This window comes from Harmonia axyridis, chromosome 5 (assembly GCF_914767665.1).
Source record: "Harmonia axyridis chromosome 5, icHarAxyr1.1, whole genome shotgun sequence".
NCBI lineage: Eukaryota > Metazoa > Arthropoda > Insecta > Coleoptera > Coccinellidae > Harmonia > Harmonia axyridis.
In genome coordinates this window covers 2,869,150-2,887,335 of record NC_059505.1, presented here as the reverse complement: position 1 = coordinate 2,887,335, position 18,186 = coordinate 2,869,150, and the positions used below count along the sequence as shown (strand labels likewise).

The following is an 18,186-nucleotide window of genomic DNA, read 5'->3' as shown; positions in this document are numbered from 1 at the left end:
ATTGTGAGTTCGCGCGGCTCCCATTTTGCACACAGCTTTCTCATGAACAAATATTCGTGAATGATATCATGTACACGTTCAGATGATATCTTCACAATGTCTGCTATCTCGATCAACTTCACTTTACGGTCATTCAAAATTATTTTGTGAACTTTTTTGATTTTTTCGTTGAGAATAGCCTCTTTTGGGTGGCCACTGCGTTCGCCGTCTTCGGTGCTCATTTCACTACGTTCAAACTTAGCATACCAATCAATGATGGTTGATTTTCCTGGTGCAGACGCCAGAAACTCTTCATCAAGCCAAGATTTTGCTTCAACTGTATTTTTCCCTTCAAAAATCAATATTTTATGGGCACACGAAATTATGTTGTTTCCATCTTTTTCAAATAACAAAAGTAGCTACACTCACAACGCAATATCTCGCAAACTAATGGTCGGACTGCTGTGAAATTTTGACACGTATCGTTTGAAGATTGGTACTAACTGAAAATCATATGGATTCAATACTAGCACCGTCATCTGTGCATCAGACCGAGGACTTTTCAATTGGCCTAAAACTTAGAAATAGAGACGCGTAGTATGAAATATATTGAAGCACTATTCATGGACGGCCAAAGCTTTACAGGGTGTTCCACCATTGACCCCTGGCACTGTCAGGTTAAGCGCTAAAATTTTCGACACAATAGATAAGATTCCATTAGAGCTTTATTCTCAAATTATTTGGTCTTTCTTCTTTTTCAAATCCCTGGATACTAATTTTACGCATATACTAACACAACCTCGTAGGGCTAGTTGTCTGAAGGGCTTATTTGAGCAAAACTCTCCACAATTATTGAAATACTGTTTTACTGTTCTACTGATTGATCTTATTCTTTACATTTCAAATACCCTATGCTCAACGTTAGCATCAATTAAGGGTTGTTTTATACTTACCATATTGTGATTATTCTGGTGTGAAATGAAACGAAAAGTAATTTGAAATCAATTTATCGAAATGCAACTTCCATGAACTGAAATTCAACTACAAAAATTCCAAATTAAATAGATTAAGTAGATACATTGAAATATCGCAAATATTTCTTAGATATGTTATTTTTAGAGATAGTTGATTAATAAATTATTCAATCAAATCATTGATATTGAGAATTCAAATGTAAAATATCGTTTACAAAAATAGATATACACATGTGTTTTGGAGACAGAACAGCACATTCATAAGCTTTTCTATAAATAATGATTAATTCTCTATATGAGATATGTAATTGTTCAAATTTTTCTGTAATCGATAGTGAAAGCTACTTTTCGATATGAAATATCCCTTGTTAATATGTTCGAAGTATTTGAATGATTATCATCTCCTAACATTACATAGGTACGCTGGGCATGAATAAAATATTATCTAAAAATGTTATACAGTCTTAACAGTAGGTAAATTATTTTCCTAATCATCAGACTATCTGATAACTTTTGGTATTCACAAAAGCTGCTTTGCCAACTTAACTAAGAGTATCAGAGAAATAAGTAAGATGATAAAAAATTAATACACAATCAAATATCTATTTCGAAATATTTCCTTGTTTTCTAAAAAAACAAAAAATTCGAAAATTATTCCCTCAGAAGTTAGAATACACATTCAATATCTCTTATAAAATTAGATCTGTATCCATTGAAAGAATGCAGTAAATCGCTTCAAATAAGATTGGTGTTTTTTATATTATTGTATTCAGATTATTATTTATCAGTTTGATACTCGTTATCGATCAAATGAATCTACGAGTATGTAGAGTGAATTAACTGCTGCATGGTGGGCACTGAGATTTCTGAGAGTTTTCCTTAGGTACATCTTGAACGTTAAATTTATTTTGGTCACTTTCTCCTGTTTGGCGGCATTTCAGTTCTCTAGAGAAAAAAGTTAATTAAATTATTTCATTTTACAATCAAGGAGAAAATAAGTTGGGTTACAGAAATATCCTCAAAACAAAAATCTTTTAGATTCATTCAAAGTTACAAGAAAATTTTCCTATTTTGAATATGAGAATATTTTAATTAGAAGATAGGTTGAATCACAATAAGTAATTAAAATTTCCGATTATCATAGGAAGAATGTATCATACAGGGTGTTACCACCAAATGAGTGAGGAATTTATTAGGGAGTGAATCCTTGTTGGAAATAAGAGGGGATCTTACGTGTAAATAAAAGCTCTTAGGTCTTTCCTTGGAAAGTACACATTCCAAAAATGAAAAAAATAATTTAGACAGCTGGAGAATTGCAAAAAAGGCATTTTGTGGGCGTTTTTCACCAATAAAAAAGATTCCTATGACTTTTTTCTGTATTTTATTCTGATCTTTCAATAGATTGAAACATGCAACAACATTTTCATCAGTTGTTTGCTATAGGGATTTTCAGGTTTTATTTTGAATAGCCCTCTATATCTGGGCTCACTTCTGACGATGTCATCTTTTGAAAAAGTGAATAATCCACGCATTCACTAAAAATGGAACAATACACGCTTCATTGTTAAAATTAACTACAAAAATGAAGAAAAATTTTTCTTTGTTGACAATTTCAGAACTATCAATTCGATCGAAATGACATTTAGAAGCAAAATTTCATGCAGAATTTCTTGTTGGTCGCTTTTTCAGACCAATTGAAAAGAATCGTAAAAACCTTATATTTCAGTGACAATATAACATAAAAGAAAATTTTCGAACTTTAACCAAGATACCATATTGATCTAGTCAACAAAACCATAAAAAAAATGGTTGACATGTTGGTTAGGCCATCAAATGAAACAGAATTAACACTTTTTAGAACTGGATTTCCCTTGAACTATCGAAACTAATTGATCGATATACCAGATAAATATACTGCTCTTCAAAAGTTAGGGAACTCAAGAACAAATATATTTACTCTTTTGAAATAATTGTTAATAGTAGCATAGTAAAGTAAGAAAAACCACAAAAATTGCCTCTGTGTTTTTATGTAATTAGTTACATACACACATTTCAGAACATAAGGTACATACGTGTGTTGTAAATTCAGAGTTCCTTAACTCTTGAAGAGCAGAATAGATTACTACATCGCTGAATATTAAAAACCCCCATGTTAGATACAATACACAGTGAATCGATTTGAACATTTTTTACCTCGCAACAGCTAAAAAGGCAAGATCGACGTTTTGTCCACTTTTGGCTGACGTTTCCATAAAGGATACGTTGTATTCTCTGGCAAGTCTCTCTCCATCTTCTCTTCTTATGGCTCTCTGTGGTCCGCAGTCAGCTTTATTGCCTTTTCAAAAAAAATTATAATAGTATTTAAATTTGTAATTAAAATTTGAAAAAAGATTTCAATATTTATCTTTCTATATGAGAAAATACGAATTATGAATTGACGAAAATCAGAATCGACTGAATTTTGTACAGTGTGTCCCAAATTCGATGGTCACTGAGGGCATCTCGAGAACTACAAGACTTGAGGAAAAAATCTTCAAGGAACCAATATATTTTTTCGAAATAATAAGATAACAGAAGTCAGATCGAAAATATCTTGTTTCGTTCTCGAGATACAGGGCGTTTCTGAAAAATGACAGTGTCCTTGAAGATTTTTTCTCTAAGTGCTTTCAGTGAACATTGCATTTGGGACACCCTGTACATTCTACTCACCAAGTAACATAATAACAACATCATCTTGGGCATACTCTCTGATTTCTCCTAGCCATGCCCTTATATTATCAAAACTTGTTTTGTTCGTGACATCATAGAGAAGCAGAAGAGCTGAAAGTAAAGTACAATTTTATTCGGTTCAGTGGAAATGTTCGAAAAAGCAACTTAAATATTTCCTAGTTAAATTTTCAAATTGGAAGATTAATATATGTACTTCGATCAGAAGGGCCAGCGTTAGGGGTGAAACAGTGACCGTTTCAGGCGCCTCTATTTGAGGGGCGGCAATTCTGCCTAGTTTGCTGGCTCTCTTTTCATATTTCTTCCTTGATTCTTAAGCACAACATAAGGTTGTTCCGCTCCGCTGCGTTTATCAACATTCCCTGCTATAAAAATCTCCATACCGACTTTACTAATCCGCCTGTATAATAAATAACAAATGACAGCCCAACCCATATGAACAGAATTCCCTATTACCCTCATTGGAAGAGGGATAAAATGACTATGTATTTCACAAAAGAGAAAAAAACGTTGGATGACTACTTGTAACGGGTCTTTTTTTCGAGGTATATAACTTTAAGTTGGCATTACCGTTCAATATGGCAACCGATTGAACAGCTGTCAAGTGATTTATTCTCAGTTTGGTTTGGCAATTCATCATGAATAGACTCACGCCTGAACAACGCTTGCAAATAGTGCAATTTTATTTCGAAAATAATGGTTGTGTGTGGAATACGAATCGCGCACTACGTTCATTTTATTTTGTTCAGCGATAAAGCGCACTTCTGATTGAATGGCTACGTCATCAAACAAAACTGCCGCATTTGGAGTGAAGCTAATCCTCGAGTGTATGTCGAAACACCGTTACATCCAGAAAAACTGACTGTTTGGTGCGCTTTATGGGCTGGTGGAATCATTGGTCCGTACTTCTTCAAAAACGATGATGGCCAGAATGTTACAGTCAATGGTGATCGGTATAGAGCCATGATTACTAACTTTTTCATTCCTGAACTGAACAACCATGATGTCCAGCAGCTGTGGTTCCAACAAGACGGCGCAACATGTCACACAGCTCGTGCCACAATCGATTTATTGAAAGACACATTTGGTGACCGCCTAATTTCACGTTTTGGACCTGTGAATTGGCCTCCAAGCTCTTGTGATTCAACACCGCTAGACCACTTTCTGTGGGGTTATGTAAAGTCATTGGTCTATGCGGATAAGCCACAAACCCTTGACCATTTGGAAGACAACATTCGCCGTGTTATTGCCGATATACGGCCACAAATGTTGGAAAAAGTCATCGAAAATTGGACGTCCAGATTGGACTACATCCGAGCCAGCCGTGGCGGTCATATGCCAGAAATCATATTCCAAATGTAATGCCACAAGATTATCTTGCGGATAAATAAAATTCATGTCAATCGAATTATCCATCGTTGTTTTATTGGAAATTAAAGTTCTATAGCTCTAAAAAACACCCTTTATATCTCTATATGAAGGTGATAGATACAGTTCTACGGACTCTAAGGGCACAATTGGCGCATGAATGAACGAGCGCTCGAAAACTCCTCCAAGTCAGTTTTTCAAAATTTTTTTTGTGATACTTACCGTGTGCATCACGATAATAAGCATGTGTTATACTTCTAAACCTCTCCTGTCCAGCTGTGTCCCATATTTGCAACTTAATTCTTGTTTTATCGACTGCAACAATCTTATTCTGAAGGGAAAAATCGACATTAAAATAAGAAACCATAGTAGAAGTTGAAATATTTCCTATAATTTCTTCATTCAATTCAATGTTAGATATGAATCACCAATTAGAATTTATGATTATCACAAGAACAATTTGTTGTCTAGCATCGAAAATGGTACCTAAATTGCAATACAACTCGACTAAATGAGTTCATATGTATAACATCAAATTCAACTAAAAATACTCACCCTAAAATCGACTCCAATTGTAGCTATATAGTTTCCACACAAAAAATGTCCATCTCTGAATTGGGTCAATAAACATGTTTTCCCTACGCCTGAATCCCCTAATAGCATTATCTAGTCATTAAAAATTTATGCATGAATCAACAAATTTATCAATTTTCAAACGAAAATCAAAATTTCATGTCTATCGTTTTACCAAAACAATAAATAATTGAAGAAAAAGAGAGTTTTCCAATAAGAGGTTTCATTTTGAATAGCTCGCTATCTGGGCAGCTGTCACATTTGGAACTGTCTTCTTACTTGACAAGTGAAAACTATGCCATTACTCAAAATGGAACGATACAAGCTTCAACAACGCATTTCAATTGTTAAAATTCAGTTCGCAAAACTGAAACAATCTTGGTTCGTCGTGAAGTACTTTATTCGCTGTCAGTAGTGAAACTAGTGAAACATTTGAACTCTTGGGACAAGTTAGTGATGTGAAGAAGCGAAACCGTATGCGTCGCTCAAGAACAACTGAGAACAACTGCTGTAACCCGTAGTGTTGACGAAAACCCAGGTTTGTCGATTCCTCGTCGATCTTGAGAATTAGGCATTCCACAAAATGACATTACAGTATTTTGCATAAAGTTTTAAGTCTTAAGGCTTTTTAAGCAAGCAAACAATGGAAATTTTATAAGAAAAGTTTCCTGGCCATGTTATTTCTTGAAGATCCCAATTGACCTCCGAGATCTTGTGATTAAATACCTTTAGACTTTTTTCTTTGGGGCCACGTGAAAAATAAAGTGTATGCAAATGTTCCACAAATGATTCAAGACCTTAAAGATAGAATTCGTAAAGTTATCGAAGACATAGAGCCTCAAATGTGCGGATTGGTCATGGAAAATTTCATGAAAAGGATATAGTGCTGCAAGCATAACATACGAATAGATCATTTGGCTGATATCATTTTTCATCGTTAATGGCATACCTTTCTCTTTACAATGAAATATACTAATTTTTTCAATATCAAAATGAAACTTTTTATTGGAAAACCCTCTTTATAACAATAAATCACATCTCAAATAATACAAACAATAGTTTCGTGGTCTCCAAAAGGCGCGTGAGTAACGAATGCTGAAAAATCGAGGCTTTTCTCGATTCTTTCATTATAAAATTTTCGTATTTTGATCAGATGCGTGTTATCCATGGGGCTGCTGTCGTATATACAGAATGATTTCAGTTTTGAAAAGGGTAGAAGCTATATCAGAGAAGTACGGTGTTCATTCGACACTTTTTTTTTCAATTTATAATCACTAATAGCTTGATAATGGTGACGTTATAAGATAATATATTAAAGTGGTGGAAAATCCATTACAAAAACCACAAAACATTGTTGTGGTGAACTGAGAATATGAGCAATTTCGAATAAACTAAATGAAAGATGACAATACAACTCCGCGTGAGTATACACGACCGTTGTGCCAACTTTTATAAAGAAGGATAGGAACAAACAAATTTAGAACAATTGATAGTAGCTCACAATCATAATAATGAATTGTGAAATCAATGCGCTGAATTTTCAATCATTATTCTTCATAATAAAAGTTTAATGAGTCTTATGAAGGGTATTCAATAGGAATTTTAAAAAATTGACAAATTTGTGTCTATTCCTTCACAATAATATATCTTTATGATATATTGTTTTTTTTGTCTTGAAATATAATTCAAATATTAAAAATGACAAAATTAATAACCAACCAAAAGAAAATTCAAAATAACTAAAACTGTACAAATTGAGTGAACTGTTAACAAATTCAAGAACTAAATTAACATAAAGAAAGAAGTACATTAATTTTATGTTTATGTTAATTTAGTTATTCAATTTGTTAACCGTTCACTCAATTTGTACAGTTTTATTTATTATAAATTTTCTTTTGGTTGGTTATTAATTTTGTCAATTTTAGAATTGGAATTATATTTCAAGACAAAAATAAACCAAATATATCATAAAGATAATATATTATTGTGAAGCAATAGATACAAAGTTGTCAATTTTTTGATTATTATTTTTTATTCTCATGAAACAGCTCAACTCACCTTCGAAAAAAAATCATAATCATAATCAGAATTCGCAAACCATTGCTTCCTCATGTTATAAGGATCCCAGAGCTCATAGTTGTAATGCACATCGAAATCCAAACTTTTGGTTTCCCTGCTTTCAACGCTTCTCGTACTATCGTACCTATCATCATTATCAGACAAAGAGTGCGATTTTTTCACCTTGATAACTCTCAATTCACCGTTTAAATCGAACATGGCGACTTTACTGCTCCAATTTGTAAATAAACTATTGCATGATGTTATTTTTCCGTCGATTCTTTATCGAAGGAACCCACCGCAAATGTGATAAGGCTGAAGGTAAAGTCATTCGTTGAAAATTCCTACTCTACGGATTCGAAGCTGTTTTTATGTGCTATACGTTTTTTACTACACATTAAATGAAATTCCAAATTTAAGGTTTTGGACTCGATATCGATGCAAGGTTAATGAGTTCGGCCTTGTATAGATGCACAATTTGATGGTGGCATATCGACGTGAGGTGGAGTTTCAAGTATGTGTTTATTGGGTTATTATTTCCAATGAGAAAATTTTCGAGAAAATAATGTAATCTCCCCTGAAATTTCTCCACTCTACGTTTTGGAATAGGTACAGATTGGTACAGAAAAAAAATGGTTTTACCGCATTGATCATCTCATCTCGAGAATACCATCCGTGAATTCTAATGATTAAAATCACGAAAACTAAAAAGAATAATTGCTTGAAAATTCACCAATCATGATATTGAAAGTATGTATTGGTACGCTGATACTGATACTTCTTGCCCCAAAATACCTACTTATAGTTTCAGAGTTACGACTTTCTGAATATACAGGGTGTTCCACTATTGACGCAACGCTCTATTACGGTTAAGCGCTGAAATTAGTATCAATAGGGTCCAGCCTCCATTGGAACTACATTCCCAAATTGTTTGTAAATAAACAGAGTATACCTAAGAAGTGTGAATGAAAAAACCTTTTTATTTATAATAGAACACACTGTTTTTTATTGAATTTTCAAATTGCATAGAATAAATGAAACCAAGTTATTTCAAAGTTTCACATGCTTAAAACTGACGGTTCTTCAGATATTTGGATTTTCATCACTTCAAAATGAATGAATTCATTAAGGTAAGCAAGTACTTACCTACCTTACATTCTTCTAGGATTCACTTTCGAAATCTTATTCAAATAAATTAATTCATCTCGGAGTTATTAGATTTTCCAAAAACCCTTCTATTCGAAAAAAACAAACGAAAGGTCTTAAAAACGGTAAATTTTAAGCATATTAAAATTTGAATAAACTTGGATCCAATTTTTCCATGCAATCTTATAATTCAATGAAAAAACAGGGCGTTGCACAAGAAAACATATGTTCATTCACACTTTTTCGTTCAGAAATCGCTTGGTACTTATGTATATTACTATTTCTTTTTTTTTGGAAATCAGTTAACTTATTATCGAACGCAGTTTATACACTGCGCAAAAAAATTAACGAACATTCTGAAAAACTCAATTTTAATGAAAGTTAACTCTACATTGACTTTATAACTTATTTTTTATGTTCTCTCGGGAAGGTTTTGAACGAAACAACACACATTAAATGGAAGAAAAATTCAGGATTTCACCGAATCTTATGTGAAAGAAGAGAAATAAACAATTTTCAAAATACTGGAATGCTGATAAGTGATTTAATACTTGGTATTTCCACCCCTTGCGTTAATTACAGCTCGGCAACGACGATTCATACTCAAAATGAGTGATCTTAAAATGTTCTGATCTAATACTTACCATATTTCTCTGAATTGGATTCCTAAGTCATTAAATGTAGCTGGATGATTTTCTGAACTTCTCAGCCTTCCATTGAGGTTGTCTCAAACCTGCTCAATCAGATTGAGATCTGGACTTCTTGCTGGCCATTCCATTCGAGAGACTTCAACCTCTTCAAGGTACTCCTGAACGATGCGCGAACGATGGGGTCTGGCATTATCGTCCATAAAAATTAAATTTTCACCAATGTATGGGTCAAATGGCACTACATGCTCTTCAAGAATGTTCCTTATATACCTATCAGAATTCATAGCTCCATTATCAACGACCACTAGGTCTGTGCGGGCAGTCAAAGATATTCCACCCCATACCATAATCGATCCTCCCCCGAAACCAGTAGTATTCAGGAAATTGCACTGAGCATATCTTTCATGTGGACGTCTGTATACAAGGGAACATCGATCACAATGGTAGAGGCAGAATCTAGACTCATCTATGAAGAGGACTCTTTCCCAATCAGCCTCTTGCCAATGGATATGCTCTCTCGCAAAATCCAAACGCGCCTTTCGAAGGGCTGGGGTAAGAGCTGGGCTTCTTTCCGCGAAACGAGGCCTTAAATCATATTCTCTGAGGCGATTTCTTATTGTCCGAGTGCTAATTTGCACCCCATGAGTTTGCTCAAGCTGATTTTGAAAGAGGCGAGCGGTTGCAACCCGTTGTCTCAACGAAGAAACTCTCAAGTAACGTTCTTGAATGGCAGTTGTTACCCGTGGTCTACCCTATCCTGGTCTTCGGACATTCATACCTGTCTCCCTGAATCGCTGCAACATTCTGGACACACTTATATGGGAAACTTCAAACCTTTCTGCAATTCTTGTGTATGTCCACCCTGGATAACATATGCATGCATAATTCTGATAAAAATAATTATCATTGAGAACACCTTCAGTTGTAGAATAAATTTGAGATTTCCATAATGTGCGTTAATTTTTTTGCGCAGTGTATTTTGAAAAATAATAAGATACCCATTTTCGATACTAGACAAATGTTTAACAACATATTAAACTACAATAAACATTAAAACTGTACGAATAATTACCTACTTACAGTGAATCCAATACCAACTGTTGCTGAAAAACTGCCTGCCTGAAATTTTCCGGTATCAAATTTCACAAGAAGTGATGTTTTTCCAACTCCACTATCTCCTAGCAGAATGGTCTAAAAAAATTCAGAAAATATTTAATTTTAAATATTTTTTCGCATTTCTGTAGTGGTCTTTGGTTAATTAAATACTAAATATTTAAGTGTTAATAATCTGAATATAATGTACCGCCTTCAAAATAAATCCCTTCCAAAATAATTAACTTCTCCAATGAATACAATCAACGATAGATATTACTGGGGTATCCATGTCGTGGTCCAGATTACACAGTCCTGTTTTATTGACATGTATCAAACAGAACTGTCGTCCGAAGCGTCATATGTTTAGTTGAAGAAACTGGATCTGCTACTGATGTTCAAAGATCAATACATCAGAGAAATGCATCTCGGTTGAAAATATTGCTGCTGTAAGCGAAAGTGTCGAAGAATATTCAAATTCCTCCATTCCTCGACGCGCACAACATTTGGGCCTCTCTCACGGCATATACTCTGTATTTTTTTTTTGTAAAGGCAAGATCCAAGCCTTATATTACAATAAAATTTTGATCGATATTCTAAATAAAAGTGTGCTTTATTCACGTTTACTTTCGGAACCACGACATGGATAACCCTTTCCATAAAAACCAAAAAATAATATAAGAAAATAAAAACGAAGATTACCTTGTGCGTCATCTGCTCATTGTCCTCGAAGATATCATTCTGCGCCAACTTAATCACTTCCGGTGGTGGTTTGTACCCCCTATACCCCGTCGGGGATGGTGTCTTGGGCAGTCTCCTATCATCAGCTCGTAACTTATCCCTCGCATCGTTTTCAGTTTCAAAAACATCATCATCCATCGAGTCCTCAGTTGCAGCCATTTCCACTTATACCAAACTCAGTTTTGCGAAAATTTACTGCCAATAAAAACACCATTGAGACTTGTTGCTGTTAATTCAATCGATAGAGCAATATCGAAGCTTCGAACGTACTTATCGTGGCAGAGAACAGAAGGTATATTAATTCGATAACGAATGTGGTTCAAAATGCGGAAGAATATAAGATATACCTTGTTTCGAAATACGATATATTTACCGCACAATATACTAGTCGGTAATAGGTACTCGAGTAGGCTGTGAGAAATTCGAAATTGAAACGATAGAAGCAAGGACATGTGTGTGTAAAAACGAGCTGTAGTATCGTTGTTTCACTGGAATTCTCATAAATATACAAATTGGCAAAATTAGGGAAACGGGCAAAACCTCAACGAAGATTGTAGCTTATTTTCTCTTGAACCCTTTGTCCGATTTTAACAATTATTTTTTTTTTATTGTGGCTTGATTCGTTGAGAACATAACTGTTCAGATACTTATACACTGTGCCCGTAAAGTATGAAAAAAATTCATTTTAAGCTAAACAGACCATTTTAAGGAATAATCCTGAAACACGTCGATTTTTTATTTTAATTTACCGTATTTTAAATTATAATCTAATATACAGGGTGAATTACTTTCGAGTAATGACGTCACCGTCATTTTTTTTAAATGGAACACCCCCATTTTGTCTCAATTTTCCGATTACTCTAGCTGAGCTGATTCCAATTATGTATCACATGTTGATTCCAATTGGTACAGGGTGGACAAAAATACAATAGTTTTGTGTGTGCTCATAAAGTAACGCGTAACATTCTTTATCAGTTAAATTAACAATATTTTCAAAAATACTTATTGTCTAGAGGCAATTGGTTTGAATGTAACACCCTGTTGTTTTTTACATTTTAAGATTAATAAAAATGAGCTGTTTCCAAACATGTTTGGTACTTGTGGTCTAGCAGACAGAATATGAAAGAAATTATTTCTTATCAATTTAAACACATGTAATGAATGTAACAAACTACAGGGTGTTACATTCAAACCAATTGCCGCTAGACAATAAGTATTTTCGATAATATTATCAATTTAACCAATAAAGAATGTTACGCGTTACTTTATGAACACACACAAAACTATTGTATTTTTGTCCACCCTGTACCAATTGGAATCAACATGTGATACATTTTTTAAATCAGCTCAGCTAGAGTGATCGGAAAATTGAGACAAAATGGGGGTGTTCCATTTAAAAAACATGACGATGACGTCATTACTCGAAAGTAATTCACCCTGTATATTAGATTAATATTTTAAAATACGGTAAATTAAAATCAAAAATCGACGTGTTTCGGATAATTTTTTAAAATGGTCTGTTTAGCTTAAAATGAATTTGTTCCATACTTTACAAACACAGTGTATTTTATATAATTTATATCTATTATACCTTTCAGTATTTGAACCTTACTTACTTCATTTTTTGTTAAATACAGGGGTGAACAAAAAAAAATTAAAGGTAAGGTTTAATCCCGAACACCCTGTGGAGTGATTCATTGACAGTCAAGATTATAAACGAACACAGAAATGTTGTCCAATCTTTTCTGAACATTCTCTTTTATATTTATTGCATTATCTTAATTTTGGGAGATATTATGGCACTTCATATGTTACCATTGCTGAACGAGAAATTAATGTTTTGAATCGCAAAGCTCTTAAATTTAATTTCAACCGATAAACCGAACCAAAACTGTACATAAATTCCATGAAAAAATGGATTGTATTGATCAATTCAGTTAGCATTTTTCAACTGATGAACAGAATATAGTTATTTATAATACAAGTGCAGAAGGCATTGATATTCTTCCACGAGTTCAATATTCAAAAACGAGCCAAGAAGTGGCGAGTTTTTGAATGAACGAGTGGTAGAATGAGCCTTCTGTACAAGTATTATACATTATTTTCTCTAATTCATTGCATTTTCATTGAAATTAATGAAATATTTCCATAAATATCATTCAGTGATTTTTGCATTGAAAAATGTTGGTTGGCAGAACTGATTTCTTTAAGGCAAATTTCAAATTTGAACGATGAATTGACAGATAAAGCCGTGGCGGAAAGTTCGGAGTACCAACATATAATAATAAAATATAACCATGGAAACTGTGCGTTTCTGATATATTCTCGCACGATTTTGTTCTACAAGATGTGGAAGAATGAACGGAATAACCACAGAATTAGAGAAACATTATTACAATAATGCAAAGTCGTTCATCATATTGATAAATTGTTTTCAACCAAGGAACAACTTCAATTAAACCAATGAAATGTTTATTATTACTATGTTCAGTTTATTATTCGTTCGATTGAAGGTACTTTGTATCAATAATGTATTAGTGTTCATTGAAATTGTATGAAGTTGTTCAGAGGGAACACCACCAAGTGGCTGCCCAGTCAAATTAGAGATATTTCTTCTTACAAATCACCGATTTTCATGATGTTTTCACATAATTTCTTCAAACAATTATCTACTTCAAAGAAAGTAAATATTTTCAATTTGAGAATGAAAAAATAATTTTGCTAACTTTTCGTTTTTCGCAATCAAATTGATGATATGTACTTTGTGCGAAGCAATGATATATTTTAAAAATATTCGTGAGAAAACTCACCAAAATCATTACAAAAGATGTAAAACTATAATTTCGTCAAAAAATAAGCGACCGTCGTACAGTGCTGCCCTCTACTTCTTCGCTTCGAAAGAAAAGGAGATGAAGTGAATGTATAACTTCGTACACCGTACAAGTTTCATACACCGTACAGAGTTTGGTCATCTCAGAAGCGCCAGAGAGGAAATGAAAGGGTACCAAAGTTGAACTAATACACAGGAAGTCACGTGGTAATCCCTCTCAAAGTAATACTTTATACATCTAATGAAAAAAGTTTTTCTATCCAATGAATATTTCATTGGAACAACGGGAACATAACTTTTCAGTTGCCGTCCTCAGTTACTTCGTTTTCTGTTAATACACAGGGTTGAACAAAAAGAATGAAAAGTAACCCTGTGAAGACTGAAATGTTTATGAACACTCAGATCTTGTTTAATCTTTTCTGAACATTTCCTCCTTTTAGAAATTTCCATATTTTAATTTTGAGTGTTTTGAATAAATCTTTGCTTTTCCACTTTTTAGTTCAACAGTGTATATAACAAAAAACAAAGTAACAGAAGACGAATCCTATGTTCCCGAAGAATCAAGCTACAATGTGAAAAAATAATTATAAAGTCGCCAAAATTGTTCTGAAGAAAATTCAGACTTCATTGAGATTTTGTCCGTTTCCTTGATTCTGCCGGTGTGTATATAAAACGTAAAAAATGATGTCTCGAAATACAGAGTGTCCCGAAACTATGGTGCCAAATTGAAAACTAAATAGAATTTTCTTAATATTTCTTTTCTCGAATGTCGTTCGTTGAATATGAAAAATTAAAAGTAATTTTTATTAATAACTTCCACAGTTTCCAATTTTCTTCAATTAAATTTGAAAGAATGTTTATGTTCAATAGAAGCTTCATTTCTAAAGAGAATAATTTTTCAGTTGCCGCCAGTGGCGTACCAGAAGGGCATTTTAGTCTTTTTTTTCTCCTCTATTTTCTACGCCATTGCTAGAATCATAATAGTATGTTGTGCAACAAGTGGGGAAAGTCCAACTTTTCTCGCGAGTGTGGAAGTTTGTGGCACGAGCCTGAAAGGCGAGTGCCGCAAACACACGAGCGAGAAAAGGACTTTCTCCACATGTTGCACACTATACTTTTCCTACAACTGCACAAATTTCAATAATTCAAGTAATGGACTTGATTCAAATCAAAATGGCCTTCGTTGACAGTATGTGCTAATTTATTGCGTTTCCATAGAAACGACTCAAAAACCCAACTTCATTGGTCTACCAAGCGAGGTGTGGGCAAAGTGCCGTGAGAAATAATATTTCCCACAGTATGAGCAATACATAGTTTTAAAATTGAGTTAGCTATGAAGCTGGTATGGGCAAAGTGCCGTGAGAAATAATATTTCCCACAGTATGAGCAATACATAGTTCTGAAAGAGTAAGCTATGAAAAATACGGTACTTTTCATAGCAGTTGTAGGCAAAATATGTTCGACAGAAAATTTTTTACAATACCAAATACTATTCCAAATAACAACTGGATATTCAAACAAAAAAAAGACACTTTCATATACATTTTTTCACCAAAGCTGTTTTTTTGCAGAGGTGGTATTGAAACCCTTCAAATGGGTATTTTGAAAAACAAAATCAGCTGCATTTGAAAGTGTAATTTTTGTTTTTTTGAATATTCAGTTGTTAGTTTAACCAGTAATTGGGATTGTAAAAATAATTTCTGCCGAATAAATTTGACATTATTCAAGCCTTTGTGTGCTAGTGGTCACAATATGGGGGAACAAATGAATAAATTTTTACTCAGACGCCTATGTATATTCATAAAAGCACAATTATCTTGAAAACGGTCAGTTTTTCTGGAATCAAACTAGTTTACTTATTTACTCCAAATTGAATACGAAAAATGCATAATTTTTATAATTTCACCAGTGGTGTAAAAATAGGGAAGAAAATGGGCCATGATGCCTCTCTTGTACGCCACTGGTGGCAACTGAAAATGTAATTTTCAGTTTTCGAAATGAATCAATTATCGAACACAAATATTCTTTCAAATTCAATTGAAAAATTTTGGAAACTGTGAGAGTTATGAGTTAAAATTACTTTTAATTTTTCCTATTCAACACCCTGTATCCCTGCCAAGAACGATATTTGAGAAAAGAAATATTAGGAAGGTCTTATTTATTTTTCAAGACGAAAATTCTGTTTCAATTTGGTACTATAGTTTCGGGACATTCTGTATATAAAACCAATTTGAAAATTTTCTAGAAAACGAATTTGTAACATTTAATTAAATTTTGAACGACTCGACCAGAACTGTAAAAATTGTTGATTCTAAACAATTTCGCAACAAATAGTAAGACTGCATAGATAAACTTGTTGATCATAAAGAAGTTAAAACGGTGAATTATCCTTTGTATACGTTCAATTCATCTTATAACAACTCGATTCCACTTTTACTCCTCACCTGCCTTGAAATCCATTTAAAAACGAACACAAACCTCCATATGTCACAATGTAATCACTTGAATTTGATAAATGAATTTATGACAGACTTGCGCTCACCATCCTCGTATCAATCTTGCCTGTCAATAAGTGAAAAAACACTTCGACGCCTTATTATTTTCGTGTAGTACAAGATGGGGCGAAATTTATGCGAAATATAGACGAGCGCCATGTTGTCCTCATTCTCCCTCTTTCGGGGTCAACTGCGGCAAGGATCAATGAATCCTTCTACTCCTGTTACACCCACACATAGACGAAATGACGAAGTTTCTGGTTGCAGGTGCAATGTTCTGGAATACGGGTGCGGGAAACTTTGTAGGTCAAATTCTCAACTGAATGTCATTAAAGTCTATGTATAATGTTTCGTCACTTTTGAGGGTGAATATATTTCGCAGAAATCGGTAGAAAAAAAGAGACATGAAGATATGAAGTCAAGTGCTTTCGAGCGCTCACTCATTAAATCGCACAATTGGAGATCACATAACTATAAATTAGGTACCTTCTCTTTTCTCTGTTTTCAGGATGTAACAAGTGTTCATTAAAATTCGTGGTCAAGAGTGCTGAGGAGAAATTAGAGTTGATTTTCTCTGATTACAAGTAGCACTTAGCTTGTAACGGGTGTTCTTTTTCGAGGTATATAACTTTAAGTTAGCATTACTGTTCAAGATGGCGACCGATTTAACAGCTGTCAAGTGATTTATTCTCAGTTTGGTTTGGCAATTCATCATGAATAGACTCACGCCAGAACAACGCCCGAAAGTAGTGCAATTTTATTTCGAAAATAATGGTTCTGTGCGGAATACGTATCGCGCACTACGTCCATTTTATTTTGTTTAGCGATGAAACGCACTTCTGGTTGAAAGGCTACGTCAACAAACAAAACTGCCGCATTTGGAGTGAAACTTATCCTCAAGTGTATGTCGAAACACCGTTACATCCAGAAAAACTGACTGTTCGGTGCGCTTTATGGGCTGGTGGAATCATTGGTACGTACTTCTTCAAAAACGATGATGGCCAGAACGTTACAGTCAATGGTGATCGGTATAGAGCCATGATTACTAACATTTTCTTTCCTGAAATGAACAACCATGATGTCCAGGAGCTGTGGTTCCAACAAGACGGCGCAACATGTCACACAGCTCGTGCCACAATCGATTTATTGAAAGACACGTTTGGTGACCGCCTAACTTCACGATTTGGACCTGTGCATTGGCCTCCAAGATCTTGTGATTTAACACCGCTGGACTACTTTCTGTGAGGCTATGTAAAGTCATTGGTCTATGCGGATAAGCCACAAACCCTTGACCATTTGGAAGACAAAATTCGCCGTGTTATTGCCGATATACGGCCACAAATGTTGGAAAAAGTCATCGAAAATTGGACGTCCAGATTGGACTACATCCGAGCCAGCCGTGGCGGTCATATGCCAGAAATCATATTTAAAATGTAATGCCACAAGATTATCTTGCGGATAAATAAAATTCATGTCAGTCGAATAATCCATCGTTGTTTTATTGCAATTTAAAGTTCTATAGCTCTAAAAAAACACCCTTTACCATATCACTA

General features: G+C 34.1%; 1 protein-coding gene across 4 annotated transcripts; it reads right to left on the bottom strand.

Moving 5' to 3' along the window:
• Positions 1 to 970: 970 nt before the first annotated feature.
• On the bottom strand, positions 971 to 16,819 carry LOC123680390 (ras-related protein Rab-37-like). 4 transcript variants are annotated; one of them, XM_045618273.1, is made up of 7 exons: positions 16,583 to 16,819; positions 11,270 to 11,503; positions 10,556 to 10,666; positions 5,271 to 5,379; positions 3,663 to 3,773; positions 3,147 to 3,288; positions 971 to 1,898 (listed from the first exon to the last, which is right to left on the bottom strand). In XM_045618273.1, the coding sequence occupies exons 2-7, from the start codon at positions 11,465 to 11,467 to the stop codon at positions 1,790 to 1,792; spliced, it is 780 nt and encodes a 259-aa protein (XP_045474229.1). In that variant the 5' UTR covers positions 11,468 to 11,503; positions 16,583 to 16,819; the 3' UTR covers positions 971 to 1,789. The 4 variants fall into 4 exon arrangements, with proteins under 4 accessions (XP_045474229.1, XP_045474228.1, XP_045474227.1 ...); XM_045618272.1 differs by lacking the exon at positions 16,583 to 16,819 and having other exon boundaries at positions 11,270 to 11,648; XM_045618271.1 differs by lacking the exons at positions 10,556 to 10,666; positions 11,270 to 11,503; positions 16,583 to 16,819 and adding exons at positions 5,604 to 5,714; positions 7,680 to 8,043.
• Positions 16,820 to 18,186: the final 1,367 nt, after the last annotated feature.

Coding starts and splice junctions, on each gene's coding strand:
- LOC123680390 (XM_045618271.1), bottom strand. CDS start 7,898: ATGTTCGATTTAAACGGTGAATTGAGAGTTATCAAGGTGAAAAAATCG. Junction 3,774..5,270: donor TTATTATCGTGATGCACACG/GTAAGTATCACA, acceptor CTTTACTTTCAG/CTCTTCTGCTTCTCTATGAT. Junction 1,899..3,146: donor GCCTTTTTAGCTGTTGCGAG/GTAAAAAATGTT, acceptor TTTTTTCTCTAG/AGAACTGAAATGCCGCCAAA.